Here is a 19,501-nt window from a genome sequence, read left to right on the forward strand (position 1 = left end):
AACTTTCCATATGTGTTGTTTTCTTCATTAAAATGTGAATGGAGATTGGCTTGCTTCTCTATTTGTATCCCCAGTGTTTAGCATAGCACTTTGCAGTGTATCCATTCATTCACAAAAAAAGGATTAGATTTATTACTGTATTATAGCAGAGAGAATACTGCAATCAGGAGTCCTTGGCTCAAATCTCAATCTTACCTTTTTTCTAGTTAAATGACTGAAAAAAAAACCCTCATTGAATCTAAATAAACCTCACTTTCTTCATCTCTAAAATGAAAATGATGACACTTGCCCTTCACAGGGTTATTGTAAGGCAAACATTTTGTAAACCTTAAAATGCTAAAGAAATGAAATCTGTCATTAGCATCATTAATATTTTGTTGATTCCCATACAAAAGCAAAATGAGGGTTGGTAGTTTAAAAAGAAAAAAAATGTTAAGTTTAGCAACTGGCACTTTCTATCTAGAACTGTAACTGGACTCATTAAACTGAGGACTAGCTGCTATACCAGTTGCCACAACGACTGCCAATACTCACCCACACAGTTCTTGCCATCTGTGGTCCTTTCATAGCCCTCATGGCAGAGACACTGGAAAGAGCCAATGCTGTTGATACATTGTCCATTGCGACATACTTGCCCCGTTAGAGAGGTGCATTCATCAATATCTGTAGAGACACAAGCATAGAAGGCTGAACTCTAGATGCTGAAGGATGCTGAGGATACTCTCCAATTTATTTTCTCTGATTGATCAGGGGATCAATCACAACTTCAGAGGACTGATGGTGAAAAATGCCTCCAATTTCTCAGAGAAGTTGGGAATGGGATGGACATGGCCAATAGGTTGATTAATTTTGCTTGATTATACCTATTTGTTATAAGGAGAATGTTATAGATTGATGGACCACATCATTGGGTAGTAATAATACTACTACTAATGAAAAGAAAATAAAGAATATCAATAAAACATTTAAATAGAATAAAAAATTCAGTTCAATTTGAAAATGAACAACTGATTAAAGAAGGTGGTGTCTGTAAATAGGATTTGGATTTCTGGACTCCAAATTAAAATGATTAGCTCTTGGTTTGGGATGAAGTACATTAAATAAAGTTAGACTTTAAAAATTTTGTTTATCTACACTTTTTCAAATAAATTCAAAGGACCTGAAATGGAAAAGAGAGAGAGAGAGACTGAGAAAAGTGGAAAAGTGCTTCTATTGTCTACTAGGCTAATTAATCATAAATAGTTGTTGCAATGTAGGGAGAAAAATAACAGTAGAAATTCCCAGAAATTCACAGGAGAAAAAAAAAACCCAAGAAAAGTGCCTTCAGTAAAACCCATGATCTCAAGTATCTATAAGTATATGCAAAATGTGGGTAATAGGCAAAGTGAGCCAGAGATTCTAAGAAAAATATGCAAATAGAGTTGCTTTTCCTACCCAAGTTCACAGATCCTCTAAATTTCTAAGGTATGTATTACTAAAATTGTAAACTCCTTGAGGGCAGTGAATGTTTTTTGCCTTCTTTTTTTCTATCCCTAGTGCTTAGCCAAGTGTCCAGAACATAGCAAGCATTTAATAAATGCTAACTGATTGATTTACTTAAATTCTTATTGACTAACTGACTGAACTCGTAAAACATGATTACAAACATGAAAAAGAGATATGATGTTGTAGAATAGGGAGGAATATATGCAGACACCTGTTAGAATCAGAGCAACTAAGAATTTCATCCCTAAAAAAAAAGAATTTGTAATTCTAAACCTAATTCTCACCAATAACAAGGAACTTGCTATTAAGATAGAAATTGAAGGGAGCCTTGGTGGAAACTCTATTAAAACTGTTGATAGAGAAAGAAAGAAAATCCAGGGCAGAGTTTGACATGAATCCCAAATTTTGAGAGAGCAGATTTCAAAGGTTCAGAGAAAGGAAATGTAGCATCTCATGGACTAAAATTCTACAGGAGAAATTAGCTTAGGAAAAATGGAAAGCTCTCAGGAAGGACATTCCAATAGGAAAAGATAGAAACATTCAAAATAAGAGGAAAGAGAAAGTTGTGTAAAAATATCAATGAGGCTGCACAGGGAATAAATTAAGCAACAAAGATTTTCAAAGGACTTGTACAGAAGATGAGAAGGAGGGGCACATGTGAAGAATGAATTCCAAAGTAGAACATGGGGCAGCAAGAATAGTGCCAAGAATGCTAAAGCTCCAAATGAGCTGAGTTAGCAAGGAAAGCTAATCATAAAGAGTTTTTGTTTTTTAATTTTTAAAAGCTATAAAGAAGGGGTCAGAGTGGAATGGATAGAATAATGAAAATAGATGTCAGAGACAATGCAGAACTACTCAATTTTTCCTTCCTTCCCTTCCCTCCCCTTCCCTCCCCTCTCCTACTCTTCCCTTCCTTCCTTCCTTCCTTCCTTCCTTCCTTTCTGCCTGCCTTCCTTCCTTCCTTCCTTCCTTCTTTCCTTCCTTCCTTCCTTCTTTCTTTCCTTCCTTCCTTCCTTCTTTCCTTTCTTCCTTCCTTCTTTCCTTCCTTCCTTCCTTCTTTTTCCTTTATTTCTCTGTTCCTTTCTTTCTTTCAAAAAAAAAAAATAGGGGAAATAAATAGTCAATGAAGCATTGAAAATCAAGATAAGAAAGTGAATCCTAAGAGAACACTTCGCTTTCCTTGATAAGTTTAAATTACAATGCCTGGATGAACAGCATCCTAAGGTGCTGAAATAACCAACTGATGTGATTGCTGATTTTTGATAACTAATTCTCATAGGGCCAGCTCTCAAGGCCCACCACCCTTCCACAGAGAAGTATAATAATAGGTAGGATGTGGTAGAGGTAAAGGAGAGATCAAAGCAAAAGCTGCTTGGGAAAATTTGAAGAGGGAGGATTTTCTTTGAGCTGGAAAGAATGAGAAGGATTCCTGGAGGAAGTGTGCTATGAGCTAAAAGGCAGAGAAAAGGAAAGTATTTCATAGGCAGAGATTATGGCATGTGCAAATGCATAGAGGTGGGAATTATCAGGAATCTAGTTTGTCTAAAACCAGAGATCTGTAAAGAGGAGTGATATAAAATTGGGTTGGAAAGGAGGGTAGATTGGATTTTGTGCTGCAATTATGGATTTAGAATGAGGAGGGACATTCAAAGTCATGTAGTCCACCTCCCTTATTTTAAACAGAAAGAAATAGGTCTAGAAAGATAAAGTGACTCAAAGACATGAGTTAAATTCTGTCTCAGATACTTACTAGCTATATGACCTTGAGCAAGAAGTTAAATCTTTCCCAGCCTCAGTTTCCTCAACTGTAAAATGGGGATAATAATAACATTGACCTCACAGGGTTATTGTCAGGATCATGTGTATTATGCTTTGAAAACCTTAAAGGTACAATAAATATTAGTTATTATTATTACTATTATAATTACTATTACATCTTACAAGATGATTATTACTCTTGCCCAAAGTCACACAGCAGTAAGCAAGATACAGATCTTCAGACTCACAAGGCTAGTACACTTTCCACTGTCACACTGCTGTTTGTATTTTATTCTATATTAAATTCTCTCTCTATATATATTCTATTTATTTTATTCTAATATATTCTATATATTGTATTAATTCTATATGGGAAACAGATTCTTGCACACGCATTGCATCTGTGTACTTAGGAAAATAATATTTGGCTCTGTAAAGGATGGACTAGAAAGAAAGGATCTAGGTAGACCAGTAAAGTGATTACTGGTAGAAGCAATCCTTTCCCTTAGTTCCAGAGAAGTTTCATATTTGTCTTTGTATCCTTAGCTTCCAGAATAGTGCCTGCCATATAGAAGGTCCTTAATATATCCTTGATTAATTGCTCCCCACCTTTCCCCCATGACCATTTCCACAGCCCTTTATCTTTCCATTTACCGCCCCTCCCATCCTTCTTGCTCACTTGCCCATCCCCTCTTCTCTCCTCCCATCTTTCCATCTCTATCTCATTCCCTACATCTTAATCTCCAGTCTCTGGGCTGAAGAAAGGCCAGGGGCTCCTTTGTAGGCAGAGAAGATGGCTGCCATATTCCAAGAGAAGGACCCAAGGTGACCCCTCATGCCTGAGGACCTTTATTTGGGATCCAGAGCTCCAGGCCTTCCAGGCTGTGCAGAGCTCAGGGCCAAGCTTACCCATGCAGTCGCTGTTGTGTGTGAGCTCAAAGCCGGGGAAGCAAAGACAGTTGTAGGAGCCCACGGTGTTCTTGCAGGTCCCATTGCCACATGGTTGCCGGTCGCACTCATCGATATCTGTCCAAGTAAATCACCAAAAGCGATTATTCCTCTGCTCGGCTTTGTATCCCCTGCCTGGGCTCTTAAGTTCCCAGTCCTGGGGAGATGTCCATCCCTGTCTCCTCTCTTTTTTTCTTCTGTCTTTCTCTACTTCGATATATGTCTCTCTTCTCTCTCTTTGCATCTGTATTTTTTTGGTCTCTTTTCCTGGATGTGTATCTCTCTTTTGTTTATTTGTATCTCTCTGTTCTCTCTCTGTCTCTCTCCTCTCTCTTTTTTCTTTCTGTCTTTCCCTCTCCCTCTCTGTTTCTCCCTCCTCCTCTCTCTCTCCCTGTCTCTCTCTCTGTTTTCTCCTCCCCTTCTTTTCATCCCCTCTTTCTTTCTCTCTCTTCTCTCTGTTTATCCTTCCCCTTTTCTCTCTCTCTTTCTCTTTCTCTCCCTCTCTTCCCCCCTCTTCTCTCTCTGCCTTTTGTTCTCAATATCTCTTTCACTCTTTAAAATCTTTTTTTTTTATCCCCTCCTCTCTATTTTTCTCTGTTTCTTTCTGGCTTTGTACATACATCTCTTTCTCTGTATTTTCATTCTTTATGCCTTTCTTTCTATCCACATCTCTCTCTCTCTCTCTGTATAAATTTCTGTTGTTCTTTTTAATCTTTCTTTCTACCTTTCTCTTGTCTCCTTGTCTGTCTCTCCTTCCTATTTCTGCCTTCTTTGTCTCTTGTCCTCAATGTCTTTCTAATTTTTTCCCTCTTTTCTCCTCCTATCTTTGTTTCTCTCTGTCTGTATATATTTCTATTTCTCCATCTCAAATTTACATTTCCTTTTGTCTCTTGTTTTCATGTCTCTTTCTGCTATTCTCCATCTATTTCTGTTCTTTTCTCTTCTTCTGTCTCCATCTCAAATTTATATTTCTCTTTGTCTCGTGTTTTCATGTCTCTTTCTGCTTTTTTCCATGTCTATTTCTGTTTTCTCTGCCTTTCTGTATGCATGTCTTACTTTGTCTTTCTCTTTGCATCTCATTCTTCATGTCTCTTTTTTCTTTCTCTTTTCTGTGGCTCTCTCTCTGTCTGTCTGTATCTCCCTGCTCCCCTCCCCCCAAGGACTGGACTAAGTCTGAAAAGGTCACAATCTTAGGACTGGAAGCCCCTAGGGGTCTGGGGATTATCGATGATAACAGTACAGAGTAGTGTCTGACACAGAAGGAGAATCAAGGCCAGGCTTATCTGTGTCCTGTCAATGTTCTATCTTTTCTCTCTTGGACTTCTGTTTGGGTATCTCTCCTCTCCCTGCCCCCCACTCTTTCAGCTCTGTTTTCTGTGTTTTCTTCCTAAAATTAGAAAGTAAGCTCCCCGAGAGCAGGACATACTCTTTTGGTTATATTTGTATAGCCAACATTTAGCACATTGTAGACATTTAATAAATGTCGACTTCATCAAGTTGAACCAAGAACAGAAGGAAAACAAAGGAAAATCTGGATTTGTGCCAAGACAAAATTGTGCTTCAAGATGGGACCTAAGATGGGGAGCAGGGGAAGAACTCTGGGCCATCTGAGTGGCAGTAGCTCCATTCCTCATCACGTGCCCCCTCCTGGTGGCAAGGCTACTGTTTGTACGACCAGACCTCAAGTCTCCACTCCATCTCTCAGCACTGATCCAGGCAGAGCCATGTTTGATTTGGGTCAAAACAATAGCTATCATATTTTTGGGGTTTGAACAAAGAGCTTTCCTCTCGCTGACCCCTCAGATATATTTGCTCCATTCTTATAGATGAGGAAACTGTGGGCAAACAAGGGGCAGAGAATTGCTGCTCACCCAGCTCATAAGCACCAGAGCACCTTTGACTGAAGCCTCCAGACGCCAATTCCAGAACTCTTTACCACAACAGCAGGAGGTTTCTCATTTGAGGGAACCCCCTAACTCTAGAGCAAAATCTACCGTGGTAGGGGCACCCACATAGGAGAGGATTATTGGTAAGGGACTGTAACTGTGGCCCCCAGAGACCCAACCCATGATGCTCACCCATGCACATCGTCTGGTCCACAGTGGCCTTAAAGCCTTGGTGACATATGCAGGCGTAGCTTCCCTCAGTGTCCACACAGTCGCCATGGCTGCACACGTTTGCGATCTCTTGGCACTCATTCCGCCCTATGAAGAGAAGGTGAGTGAGTGAAGTTCACACAGATAGGGCTTTAGGCAAGAGAAGCAGGGTGAATATACTGAGTTTCTGCCCCAAGTTGGGCTGAGCCACTCACAAAGTCATCGAAATATAGATTCTTAGTCTGAAAGGACCCTCTGGACCAGGGCTTCTGAAACTTTCCCCACTCACAATTCTTTTTCTCTTGAGAAATTTTTGCATGACCCCAGGTATATAGCTATATAAAAAAGGCATGCAAATCAAATATTTACTGATAATAAATCATAATTCCATAATCCAACCTTCACTTACAAGACCCCATATGAGGTTGAGTCCCATAGTTTAAGAATTTGGGCTGTAGACCACCTAGTCTAGCTTGTAGCTAAACGGGAATATTCTCTACAACATCCTTGATAAACCTATCTCTTGACTAAATTAGCTCCTAGTTCTGCTCTCTGGAGTCAAGCAAAATAAGCCTATTCCCTTTTTGCACCATAGCCTTTGAACTATCTAAGACAATCATCATGTCTCCACTTGATGGCTTCTCTTCTTCAGATTAAAGCTTCCCAGGTCCTTCTGTTTCATGGGCCCCCATCATTGTGACTAGACATGATCCAGATGGCCAAGAGCCTTCCTAAAGTGAGGGCCCAGAGCTGAAGAAAATATTCTACATATGGTCTGAAAAGACTATTTCCTCCCATGTTTCTGAATTTGTTTCTCTCAGTCCTAAAACAAGATGAACAGTTTAAGCTTCCATGTCACACTTTATTCATTATTTATTTATTACACTTTATATAACAATACATTTTTATTACTTTATATTTTTATTTTATGTTACTTTATAAATAAATATATTTATTTATTATACTTTAAATTCACTATTCTCCCACCTCCAAATCTTTTTTAGATAAACTGTTATCTATGTTTTCAGTAAGTTGTATTTAAGAAACTGTATTAAGAAATTTTTTGAAACCAAGGCAGAACTTGGTACTCATCCCTATTATATTTCATCTTATTCAATTATGCACAATATTCTAGCTTATCTAGATCATTTTGGACCCTGATACTGTCATGCAATGTATTAGCCATCCTCCCCATGTTTGTATTATCTGCCTAGCTCAAAAACATGCCATCTCTCCCTTTATCCAGGTTATTGTCAAACATGTTAAATTAATCAATAGATACACATTGCCAAACTTGTTAAATTAATTAACAGATACCCACCCGGAGCTGTGCCCTCACTCACTCACCCACACAGGCTCCGCTAGGGGAGAGTTTGTAGCCACGGGCACACTCGCAGCGATAGCTTCCTGGGATGTTGATGCAATCAGCGTGGCGCTGGCAGGGACTCTCTCCACTGCTGCACTCATCCATGTCTACAGAGGGCAGAAAAGATGAGGAGGAGTCCTCTAAGATCCTACAAAGACCTAGACCCAACCTGTTCATTTTACAGGTAGGAAAACGGAGACCCAGAGAACGGCCCAAGATCATGCAGTAAATCAGGCGTAGATCTGGGTCTCCTGGCTCCCATACTCTTCCTGAAGGCAGAAGAACAAGCTGCAGCAGGGATGGGTCAGATGGAAATAAGAACAGGGAGAAAAATGCTCTCTGGTGAGAACCAGAGAGAGTCCTCTGCCCAATAAGTACAGGCTCAGAGAAATCTCCTCTGTCTCTAAGGGCTTAGAGATTTCAGCATCCACAAACAGACTTCTGTAATAGGTTCACTAACTGTAGGACCCTCTGAACCTCATCACTGACTAATAACAAAAGAAATTCCCCCTGTCTCTAAGGGCTTAGAGATTTCAGCTCCCACAAACAGATTCCTGTGATGTGTTCACTAACTGTAGGACCCTCTGAACCTCATCACTGAGCAATAACTGTAAGGATAGGCTACTTGGCCTGGGGAATTGAGATTGTCTCTGTACAAATAAGAGCGTGCCTTGAGGTCCCTATATGTGTGTGGGAGTGCTTATCAGAGAGTTTTCCTGACTATTCTATTTTCTAGTATCACAAGGTACACTTGGCAGTGTGAGAGACTGGGGGAGGAGTGAGATACCCCTCTTTGAGGAGGGAATGGGAGGGACAGACATACCCTGAATTCATGGAGAAGGGGAATTTTTTGAGGTGGAGGACAGGGAGAGTCTCCTCTTAGTATCTCTGTGGGATTGTTGGAGGATGCCCCAGAAAAGAATAGTGGGAGAAATATTGGGGGGGGATTTAATGGGCAACTCCCCAAAGGTCTTCCAGATTGGATTGGGAAGATCTATCCAGGGAACAGAGTAAGGGGACTGGGGGAACTCTTCAGGAAGGCTGGGATGTTACGGGTGGATAGGAGTCTTTTTCTTGAAGAGGATAGGTTTGAATTTCCAGAAAGGGATACCCTCGCAGACAAGCAGGACGCTGTTGTAGCTGAATCCAACAGGGCACTCGCAGCGGAAGCTGCCGATCTGATTGATGCAGACGCCATTGGTGCAGATGGCTGGGATCTCGCTGCACTCATCGATGTCTGAGGATGAAGCAGGGAAGGGGAGTAGGGACTAGTCAGTGGCTGGTCAGAGGCATGGAGTAGCAGAGCCCAGGAGTGCCCAAGCTTGGAACAAGCCCACTCCCCCAGGAGTGGGAGGCCCTGCCTGGACCTGGCAGTTTTGTCCCCCCTGCCTGGGAGTAGAGACATGCAGTCCCCTGAATACAGCCAGGAAAGCCTGGGTGAAGATCAGGATGAACAAAAGCAGGCAACAAAGGATCAAATATTATAATAAAAGGCAGAAAGCAAGAAAAACCAACAATAACAAACATTTTCCTAAATGGACTAAATAAACTTATCTGCTTTTCCAGAAAGACTCTTACACCTGCTGGGATCACTTACCAATGGGTTTTCCTGTGTGGATGTCGATGATGAAGCCGGGTGCTTGGTTCCCACACAGGATCTGGTACTCAGCTGGTGGGGGAAAAAGCAGAATTGGAGGCCCAAAGATTCAGACAGAGGCCCCAGTCTCTCCATAACCCTCATCTCCTTCACACCAATTCCCTCCTTTTCCTTTTTGGAATTGCCTCATCTACCCTCCTATGGGACCCTCTGTCAGCTTGTGTTTGATTTTCAAGAACTGTTCTGGGTCTCATTTTCCTTATCTGTTAAGTGAGAGGTAGGGCTGGATAATTGCTAAGGTTATTTCAGCTCTGTATTTATGATCCCTAGATTAAAACTTAGTTTTTGCCCTCAGAGTAGACAGGAGATAAGATAAGGAGTGATTAATACGTGAAGAACAGACACAGACCTAAGGGAGGGCAAAGGGAGAGAGTTAATATAGTGCAAGGGAAGAAATCTGGATCCCTGGGTCTGTCATGAACTCACTATGTGATCTTGGGAAATGTCACCCCCATCTTTTTGCCTCAAGTTCCCACCTTTACAACAAGGGAGGATCTTAAAAGCTTTCAAGTTCCTCCTTCTCTCTAGCTTATCAATGTCCTTCCTAAAATGTGGTACCCAGAATCGAATTCAGTATTCTGGATATAGTCTCATTAGAACTAAGAAACGTAGTAATATGTTATACTTTTATGCTTCCAAAAATCTGATATGTTTTTCTGTGCAATTTTTTTTCTTTCTATCCTGTACTTGAGAAGTTGCTTTTTTGGAACCTCTGTTAAGACCTTACATTTCTCCCTGTTATATTCTATTTGATAAAATTTAATCCACCATTCTAACCCATCAGGACCTTTTTTGAGGTCTGGGTCTATCATCCAATTTGTTAGCTATCCTTCCTAGTTTTATGTCGTCTGAAATTCCAATCAGGTCATCTCAGTATTTACTCAAATCATTGCTAAACATATGGAACAGCTCTGGGAAAAGGAGAGATCTCTAGGGCACTCTATTAGAGACCTTCCTTCAAGTTGACTTTGATCCATTAATGACTGCTTCTTGGGGCCTGCATTAGGCGAGGGATAAGTTCCCTGACTATATTCAACAAGTTTTGCCTAATTATATCATTATTCTGTCTACTCGCCCACAAAGATAGCTTGCCGAAATCTAAGCAAACTGTCTACAGCACTCTCCTGTTTGACTAGTCTTAAAAATCCTATCCAAAAAGGAAGTGGTAGTGTATGGCAAAATCTGAACTCATTAGTCCTTTTTAATCACTGCTTCCTTACTAATTGTTTATAAGTGAGTAATATGTACAGGAATATTTACGGGAACCAAAGTCAATCTCTGACCGATTAGCTTATAAATACTTTATGTTCCAGATTTTAGATTTTCATAATGAATCAGTTACAGGGGTCCTCAAACTTTTTAAATAGGGGGCCAGTTCAATGGCCCCTCAGATTGTTGGAGGGCCAGACTATAGTAAAAACAAAAACTTTGTTTTGTGGGCCTTTAAATAAAGAAACTTCACAGCCCTGGGTGAGGGGGATAATTGTCCTCAGCTGCCGCATCTGGCCCGTAGTTTAAGGACCTCTGAATTAGTATCTAGTCTGCTAACTCCAAGATTAAGATTCTTTCCTCCACCATGCTGCTTTTATATGCAACAATCCTGGATCTTTCAAACCCTTTAGGATAGGTTCACTGAAAATGACAGGTACTTTCGGCCTGCCTACATTTTTATTTAAAATACAGATTTTGTACTTTTAAATTCACATTCCAGTCTTCACCCATCTTCCTATCTCTCCTCAACATCTTTCCATTTCTTTCTGCAACTATTCTCACCTTTCCCTATCTCTCTTTTGCAATGAGAAATAACCTTTGAACCAGACCACAAAGATTAAACAGGACCTGTCCCTAAGGAGTTTATCTTATTCATTCAAGTTGTGTCCCCAGATAAGCTTCTTAGGAACAGGAGCTGTTTAATTCTTGCCTTGATATTCCTAGCACTTTGAACAGTACCTGACACATCGAGGTGCTTAATAAATGCTTAAGGAGGTATGGGATTGGTAACTCACAGCTGGCTGGAGCAGGGCAAGGTTCACAGGGCCGGTTCCAGGCCTTTCCAATGTTGTATGAGCAGCAACACATCTTTCTTGTCATGTTGAAGGCCAGCTCATTCTCACACGTGTCATTGTGGTGCCGGTAACACACGCTCTTTCGCACGTCTGCAAAGCCAGCAGCCCAAATGTGGTTCTAGTCAGGCTTAGGGTAGGGAGCAGGGTGAGGCTGGAGAGAGAGGGGCTGGGGAGAGGGACCAGGAGCCAGAGAGAAACAAAGGGAGAGGGACGGGGAAAAGACAGGAAACAAGTCAGGGAGAGACTGGGAGAAACTGGCAGAGGTGGGAAGAGAATTAGGGAGAAACAGGGAGGTAATGAGGGACAGATGGTAAGACAAGTCGGGGAGAGAGTGATGAGAAAAGGTGAGGGGAAAACAGAAAGGAAGAAAGAAGGGGAAGCTGAGGGAGAAGTAGGGATGCAGAGAGACTAAGAAAAACGGGGAAAGAAAGGATAAGGAGAAGCCAGAGAAGCTGGAATAAGAGACAAGAGGGGGAAAGAGGTAAAGAGAGGTGGGGAGAAAGGAGGGGAGAAAAAGCAAGGAATATGGAGGGAGAGAAGGATGAAGGGAAGAAAGTGAGAGAAGCAGGCAGACAGAGATGAGGAAAAATGGGAAGAAAGGGAAGGGAGGTGAGGGGAAGAGAGGAAGGAGATAAGGAGAGAGGGAGCTGAAGATAGAAGAAGAAAGAAAAGGATAGGAAGAAGCAGAGGGTGAAGAGATGGTGATTGAGTACAGAGGAGATGAGAATTCAGGAATGGGTCAGAGGTGGGGAGGGAAAATGGAGGGGAATCCCACAGGCAAATCCCGTGGAAAACAGGCAGCAAAGATGAAAATACTGGTACCACAATCAATTTTCTTTGTCTCACTCTCATTTTTCCCTAGCTCTTAGCCTTCTCCAGGGGTCAGCCGGATGGACTTCGATGTACTCTATTTGGTAGTTCTTCTGCTTGGATGATGTCTTCTCACCAGGGGTCACAACCGTGTACCCATCCTCTGCTCCCTACCAGTCCCCCGGGTGATCACATCCCCTTTAACCTTGATGCTGGTCTCCTGACTGATCCCACTTCATACTCACAGCCTCAGTTTCCCCTCTTATCCTTGTGATTACACTCCATACACACTGTATCTTTTTTTTTTGGTCCCCCTGGTGATCCTACTTCGTACCCATGCAGTTGTTGCCGCCGTTGACCTGCATGTACTCTGGGGGACAGACACATGTGTAGTTGCCTAGGGTGTTATAGCAGGTCCCAGGACCACAGATGCCAACATGGGTGGAACATTCATCAATGTCTACAAGAAAAAGGAAACAGATAAGACCTTCCTGTACACCTTGGAAAGCACTTTTTTTTTTAGCTTCTTTTCTGTTTTTATCATAATCTACATTATTGGATAGTTATTCAGTGCAATTCATTCATTCATATTTTATAGGATAATTACTCAGTATAATTCATCCCCATCCATCCATCCATCCATCGATCTATCCATCCATCCATCCATCCATCAATCTATCCATCCATCCATTCATCATTCATTCATTACCAAGGACAAATTCTGGTCTATAATCACATTTGGATTTAAATCTTGGATCTGTCACTGACTCAATGATAACTTTAGGCAATTCTTTTTTATTTGTTTAATTTAATTTAATTTCTTATTTATTTTTTCACACATTGCTTTATGAATCATGTTGGGGAGAAAAAAAATTCAGAGTAAAAGGGAAAATCTTTGGGAGAGGAAAAACACAGAAAAAAAGAAGTAAACATTGACTTTTTTTTTCATTCTGTACAATTAAGGATTGGGATTCAAGGATTTCTAAGATGTCTTCCAGTTCTACAATCTAGGAAATGGATGATTCCTGTTGTCCTGAGCTTGTGAATAGTGACCCATGAGTGGAAATGGACTATAAAAAATGAATATAGGAGAAAGATTTGGTTTTAGAAATCTTAGAAGTTCTGTATAGACTAATGCAAGATGAAATGAGCAGAACCAGAAGAACAATTTATGTAAGGAATAGGATGATGTAAAGGAATACAGGACTGACAAAGGAAGCCACTAATTTCAATTTCAACAAATTGTCAGCGAAGGATGTCTCCTGCCTCTTGGCCCAGAGGTGCAGAGTGAGATATTTTGTTAGACATGGCCACTGTGTCAGTTTAGGTTGTTTGGCTGTGCTTCTTGAGGACAAAGGAGATTCTATTTGGTTGTGTAGAAGAGGTCAGTTATTGGGAAGTCATTCAATTAAAATAAAATCCCCAAAACACGATTAAGACGAGAGAATAAGGATTCTAGGTTAAAGACATTGGTATTGGGGTCATAGATTTAGAGATGGAAAAGCTCTTACAATCCCTTCATTTTGCAGCGGAAGAAACCAAGTCAAAAGGAGACTTGTCAAGAAAAAGAAGAAGAAAGAGACAAAGAAAAAGAGACAAGTCAAGAAACTTGGTCAAAATCACACAGCCAGTAAGTGAGGAATATTTGAACTCAGGCCTTCTTGATTCCAGTTTTAGCAGGTCACCTCTCTTTGCTTACTTGTTATTATCCAAGTTTCACCTTCTCCCCTACTGTTCAGGTCCTTGATTTTAGCCCCATGTACCAAGAACCAAAGGAGTTGTCTATCCCAGCCCTGCTAGTTGAACCCTAGCCTCAGCACCCACAATTGCCAAACGTCTAGAGCCCCGGCACACCCTGGACAGACCGCACTCACCCTCACAAATGCGGGTATCTTCATTGAGGTAATAATTCAGCGGGCATTCACACTGGAAGTTGCCAAAGGTGTTGACACAATCTCCTCCTTGACATAAACCAGGGAGCTCTTGACACTCATCGATATCTGTGGAGGAGAGTCATGTCATGTTTCCCAGAGGCTGAAGGCCCCCAAGAGGCCTTGAGCCTTGGCCCTTCTGAGCAAGAATACTCCTGCATGGTAGCTGGGAGTAGTGAGAAACTTGGGGGAGCAGCAAAGAAAACCCTCCTCAGTGTTCTTCCAGCCTTTTCTTTCTTTCTTTTTTATTATTATTAAAGCTTTTTCTTTACAAAACATATGCATGGGTAATTTTTCAACATTGACCCTTGCAAAAACTTCTGTTCCAAATTTTCCCTCCTTCTCCCCATCCCCTCCCCTAGATTCTGCTGGCCTTTTCTTTCTTTCTTTTTTTATTATTATTAAAGCTTTTTATTTACAAAACATATGCATGGGTAATTTTTCAACATTGACCCTTGGAAAGCCTCTGTTCCAAATTTTCCCTCCTTCTCCCCATCCCCTCCCCTAGATTCTGCTGGCCTTTTCTAGGGCTTGGGGCTATAGGTCACTCACCACCTGCCCTTATTCCATGTCCTTTTTTGAGCAGTGTGCCCAGGAAAGGGCAAGGAGAACCCCACGTGAGCATAAGCCTAGTTAGTCCCAAGTGTCTCTAATGAGTTTTCCTGCCTCGAATTTCTCTCCTTTACAAAGCATCCTTCATACAAGTACCAAAGAGATATTCCTTAAGCACAGTTCAGACTCTGCCATTTCCTTGCTAAGCAAACCCAGGGTTCTCTGCTACCTTCAGGATAAAATATAAGCTTGGATCACAATATAAACAAATATATGCCTTTTCTGCTTGAGTCTATATTATTGCCCCTTTACACATTCTCTGGTGTCTTACACCAGACACTCTGGTGTCTGGCTGTGTCTTACATGCGACACTGCATTTCCCAACCTGAGCTTTACCCAGGCTGACCCCCATGTCTGGAATACTCTACCCTTCCCCACTTCCCCAACCACCTCCTAGAACCCCTAATTTTCTTCAGAGTTAATCTCAAATGCCACGTTCTACATGGAATTTCTCCAGATCCCTCTCACTGCTTTTAGTGCTCCCTCCAAATTAATTTACATTTTTGCATATAGTTGTGTACATGTTGTCTCCTCCAATAGAAGGTAAGTTCTTTGAGGGCAGGGAGTGCTTTGGATTCCCAATGTCTGGAACAGTGGCCAGCTCATTGATTGCCTGCTTGAGACAAGTGCTTCCTCTTTTCCCGTATTCTAGTTCCCGTGCACCCAGGTTGGTTTCCTTTGGCTCCCCTTGGCCATCACTCTGCCTACTTCCTGAAGTCCTTAAATACCTTGTAGAATTGTAGTAATTGCTCCCCTTTCGGTTACCCCCTCCAAGAGGGAGTAGTGGGAAGAGAATGCTTCCTGTCCAACAGAAGTAGCTGTTTCTCTGCAGCATCTCAGTAATGGGATATGGGAGTCCCATGCCCCAACCTCATTCTCCTGCCTTCCAAGAGGTGGGTACCAATGCTGTTCTCATCCCTTCCCCACCCTACACCTCCAGAGACCACCGAATTGCTACCTCTTGCCATCCAGTGCATCCCATCACTCCCTTTCATTGGAGAAGCTAAGAGTCAAAACTCACCCTCCAGGATGACCGTGATGGGGTTGGGTCTGAAGCCTTCTCCTCCAGGGCACAGAGTCTTATATTCAGCTGTAGGAAAATGGGGAGTAGATCAGGGGCCTGAGGCTCATGGCTAGGGAGGGAGGCAAGCAAGGGAGGAAGGATCCAGAAAGAAACTGGGTCTCTACAAAATTCTGCTCTCCACTGTCTCCCTCCCAACTTGACTCCCACAACTTCTATGTACAGCCCCCTTTCCCATCTGTATCCTTACTGACTCTGTCTATTTTTAAGCCCCCTCTCTCTATCTGTCCATCCCCCACCTCTGAGAGGCAGCCTCCCTCCCCACCTGACCCCCACAACCTCTGTGTGCAGCTCCCTCCCCATTTGTGTCCCCACTGTCTTATTTGCACGAAACCCCCCAGCCCCAGTTCCCTCTGCATTAAATGCTACATAGGGACTTATAAAAGAAACCTTTGGGGATCAGGTGAAGAACTGTGCTTTAGAGAATATTAAAAATTGTTTCCATTCCGATCGTGGATCTCACATATCATTTCTGACTGTATCTCTCTCTTTCTCAGGGATATGTTTATTTATATGTGATCTTTTTCTCCCAAACCCAGTCTTCTAAACTTTTTTACTTCTGTCAAAGGCACTGCCAACTTGTAGACTTTTCCTTCTCTTACATATCCCAGTGGCTTTCAGATCTGGCCATCTCCTTCCTCAGTGTCTCTCCCATCTGACTTCTTCCCTCTACCCACAGCCACTGCCATTTCAGGCTGTCATCATCTCTCCCCCAGATTATTGCAATGGTTTCCTAATGGGCTCCTTTGCTTCAGCCACTCCCTTATTTCAGGCTGTCCTCCACAATACCACCAGCTTGAGTTTCCTTAAATGTAGAGATGACCGTATCACTAACCTACTTAATCGACTCCCCAGGCTTCCCATTGTCTCTAGAATAAGACTTGCTTAACCTGGGTTCCATCAATCCCCAATTGGATTGTGGAGAGAATTCTGGGAGCCTTTGAAATTGGATGGGAAACAAAATTACATCTTTATTTTCACTAACTTAAAACAGTTTTTAAAAATATATTTAAAATTATTTTTTGAGTTCTAAATTTTCTCTCTCTCCAGCTCCTTTGAGAAGGCAAGAAAGATCATATCTATTGTACAGATGATCTCATTAACTTCTAATGGAAAATTTGCCTCTTCTTACTTTATTTAAAAACCTTATTTTGAAAAAAATTCCCTAAGTCTTCATAAGGGGTCCCTAATACAATAAAAGGTTAAGAACCCCTGCAATAGAGTAATTGCTGTCCTCCTAAGATCGTGAGGGCAATCCTCTCTGGGGCAGGGAGAGCTGATCACTCCCAGGTGTTGCCCACATGGCCAAGGGGCAGGGAGAGCTGGTCACTCCCAAGACGCTGCCCACATGGCTAAGGGGTAGGGAGAACTGGTCACTTCCAGGACGCTGCCCACATGGCCAAGGGGCAGGGAGAGCTGGTCATTCCCAGGATGCTGCCCACATGGCCAAGGGGCAGGGCGAGTGGTCAGCCAGACTCTGCCTATACTCACTTGTGTTTCCTGGAGGGCAGAGCTCACAGGGGTTGCCCCAGGCCCGTCCTAGGGAGCAGCAGCAGGAGGCCCGGGTGACCCCAACTCCAATTTCTGCGCTGCAGGAGATGCCCCCATCCCCTCGGTCCTGAGTGTCTAGGAAACAGTTCCCAACGCGTGTATCTGCAGGGGCAGAAGAGGTTTGGAGAGAGGTTTTAGGGAAGAGCCCCTGTCCTAACGCTTGGCTTTAGTGATGGGGGAGCTGAACTCCTAAAGTCAAAGTGGGAGAGATCACGTCACTCCCTGCACATATTGGGACTCTGAAGTCCAGAGAAATTTTGTGATTTACCTAAGAGACTACAGACAGTAATAAACAGAGCCAGGATTTGAGCCCATTGCCCTGATTTTAGGCAGTTAGGTGGTGCAGACTTCAAATCTAGCCTCAGTTCACTTATTGTCCGGGTGACTCTGGGTAAATCACTTAACCTTGTTTGCCTCAGTTTCCTGAACTGGAGAAGTAAAGGGCAAATGGCAGTATCTTAGCCAAGAAAAATCCCAGACTGGGTCATGAAGCATTGGAAACAACCAAACAATAACTTCTGGCGTCCAGTTTGGCTCCTTTGGCTGCCCAATGTCTCTGGGAATGAGCCCAGGCTGGCTTTGTCTTGATTTTAGTTGAATCCTGCTGACATCTGGCTGCCAAGAGGAAGGGCAAGCTCCGGGATGGGCACTCACCCACGCAGCCCACGCCACTGGGGTTCAGCTCAAAATCTTGGGGGCAATTGCACAGGTAGCTGCCCGGGGTGTTGACACACAGCCCGTTGATGCAGTTGACGGGATCTGCGCACTCGTTGATGTCTGTGAGGATGAAGAAGGCTTTGTTAAAGGCAGAGCCAGCCCTGGAGCCCACCCTGGCCTCCTCTGCAGACTCCCACCCACCCTAGACTTCGAGCCTCCATCTACCATTCCTACTAAACTTCAATTTGCCCTCCACCTCTGGTATCCCAAAGGGAGAATCCCGACCATCTCTCAGATCCTCTGTTTCCCCCATTTTGCTTTAGCAACTTGAGTCTGGTCGCACGACCTGCTCCATCCAGTGCAAGGTCAAAGTCTTTCCCTGTCCCCCCACCCGCCTGACACAGCTGCAGGACCGTCTCTCCCCAGTGAATGATAACAACATAATAACAACAATGATGATGAAGGCTGACTGTACATGGGTGTTAAGATTTGGAAAGTGCTTTATTTCTGAGAACTCCCCTCTTGGGGTGGATCATTTAATAGATAAGAAAATTGAGAGACTGACTTCTCCAGAATCACCAAATTAATAAGGGGAGGTGCATTTATTAAGCGCTTACTATATGCCAGGCCCAATTGACTGATATTATCTCATTTGATAATAAGTACCTAAGGTGGAATTTGGATGCGCATCAAGCCCAGCACCCCTCGGTGCCTCCCTCTCCTGGGCTCCCACCCAGGCCCTTCCCCTCCTCCCAGGGGGACCCTCTCAGCACCTGTACAGTTGCCTCCACTCCGGTCAAGCTCATAGCCGTCATCGCAGACACAGCGGAACATCCCGGGCAGGTTGTGGCAGCTTCCAAAGACACAGATGTTCTGGAAGGTGCACTCATCGATGTCTGCAGGGACTCGGTGTCACTGAGGCCCTGGCCCTGGTCCTGGCTTTGGCCAGAGCTGGGCACAGGGATGACTGTCCCCTGTCCATCCCGTGTTGAATATTCCCATTCCATGGGCAGGCCCCTTTCTTATTCATCTCCCAGCAAGGGACCCCCGGGGGTAGCAACATCAAGGCTGAGATGTCTTGGGAAGGGAAGGGAAGGGAAGGGAAGGGAAGAGAAGGGGAAGGGAAGGGGAAGGGAAATTGGGCTATCAAAGGCTAGACCCCCACTCCTTGCCTGCTCCTCATCCTGACCCGGCCCAGTAAGGAGCCCTCACCCTGGCAAGCTCTGCTGTCTTCAGTGGGGTTGAAGCCCATCTCGCACTCACACCGGTAACCACCAGGGGCATTGAGACACTGCCCATTCTCACAAAGGTTCACGTTGTCTGCACACTCATCCCTGTCTGAGAGTCATAGGGTCATGTACTCACTAGTTAGGCTGATTAATCATTCGGGGACCCTCCCCCGCATTAGCCAGGCTCTTCAAATCCCTTAGGGCATTCATAGCATGCTTTGATTACTCAGGAGTTCCCCAATAATGCAACCTCC

At 43.2% G+C, this 19,501-nt stretch overlaps 1 protein-coding gene across 1 annotated transcript in view; it reads right to left on the minus strand.

Annotated features, from left to right (window-relative positions):
* FBN3 (fibrillin 3) overlaps positions 1-19,501 on the minus strand; it is a 103,203-nt gene that overhangs the window by 26,738 nt on the left and 56,964 nt on the right. The window contains exons 33-46 of the mRNA XM_031948293.1: positions 19,231-19,356; positions 18,792-18,914; positions 18,016-18,138; positions 17,302-17,463; positions 15,751-15,819; positions 14,061-14,186; positions 12,521-12,646; positions 11,317-11,466; positions 9,251-9,322; positions 8,765-8,890; positions 7,635-7,760; positions 6,270-6,395; positions 4,153-4,269; positions 535-663 (exon numbers count right to left, since the gene is read on the minus strand). Of these exons, the coding sequence (XP_031804153.1) occupies positions 535-663; positions 4,153-4,269; positions 6,270-6,395; positions 7,635-7,760; positions 8,765-8,890; positions 9,251-9,322; positions 11,317-11,466; positions 12,521-12,646; positions 14,061-14,186; positions 15,751-15,819; positions 17,302-17,463; positions 18,016-18,138; positions 18,792-18,914; positions 19,231-19,356 (1,701 nt within the window). The remainder of the gene's footprint in view (positions 1-534; positions 664-4,152; positions 4,270-6,269; positions 6,396-7,634; positions 7,761-8,764; positions 8,891-9,250; positions 9,323-11,316; positions 11,467-12,520; positions 12,647-14,060; positions 14,187-15,750; positions 15,820-17,301; positions 17,464-18,015; positions 18,139-18,791; positions 18,915-19,230; positions 19,357-19,501) is intronic.

The sequence above is a fragment of the Sarcophilus harrisii genome, chromosome 1 (genome assembly GCF_902635505.1).
Source record: "Sarcophilus harrisii chromosome 1, mSarHar1.11, whole genome shotgun sequence".
Classification (NCBI taxonomy): Eukaryota; Metazoa; Chordata; class Mammalia; order Dasyuromorphia; family Dasyuridae; genus Sarcophilus; species Sarcophilus harrisii.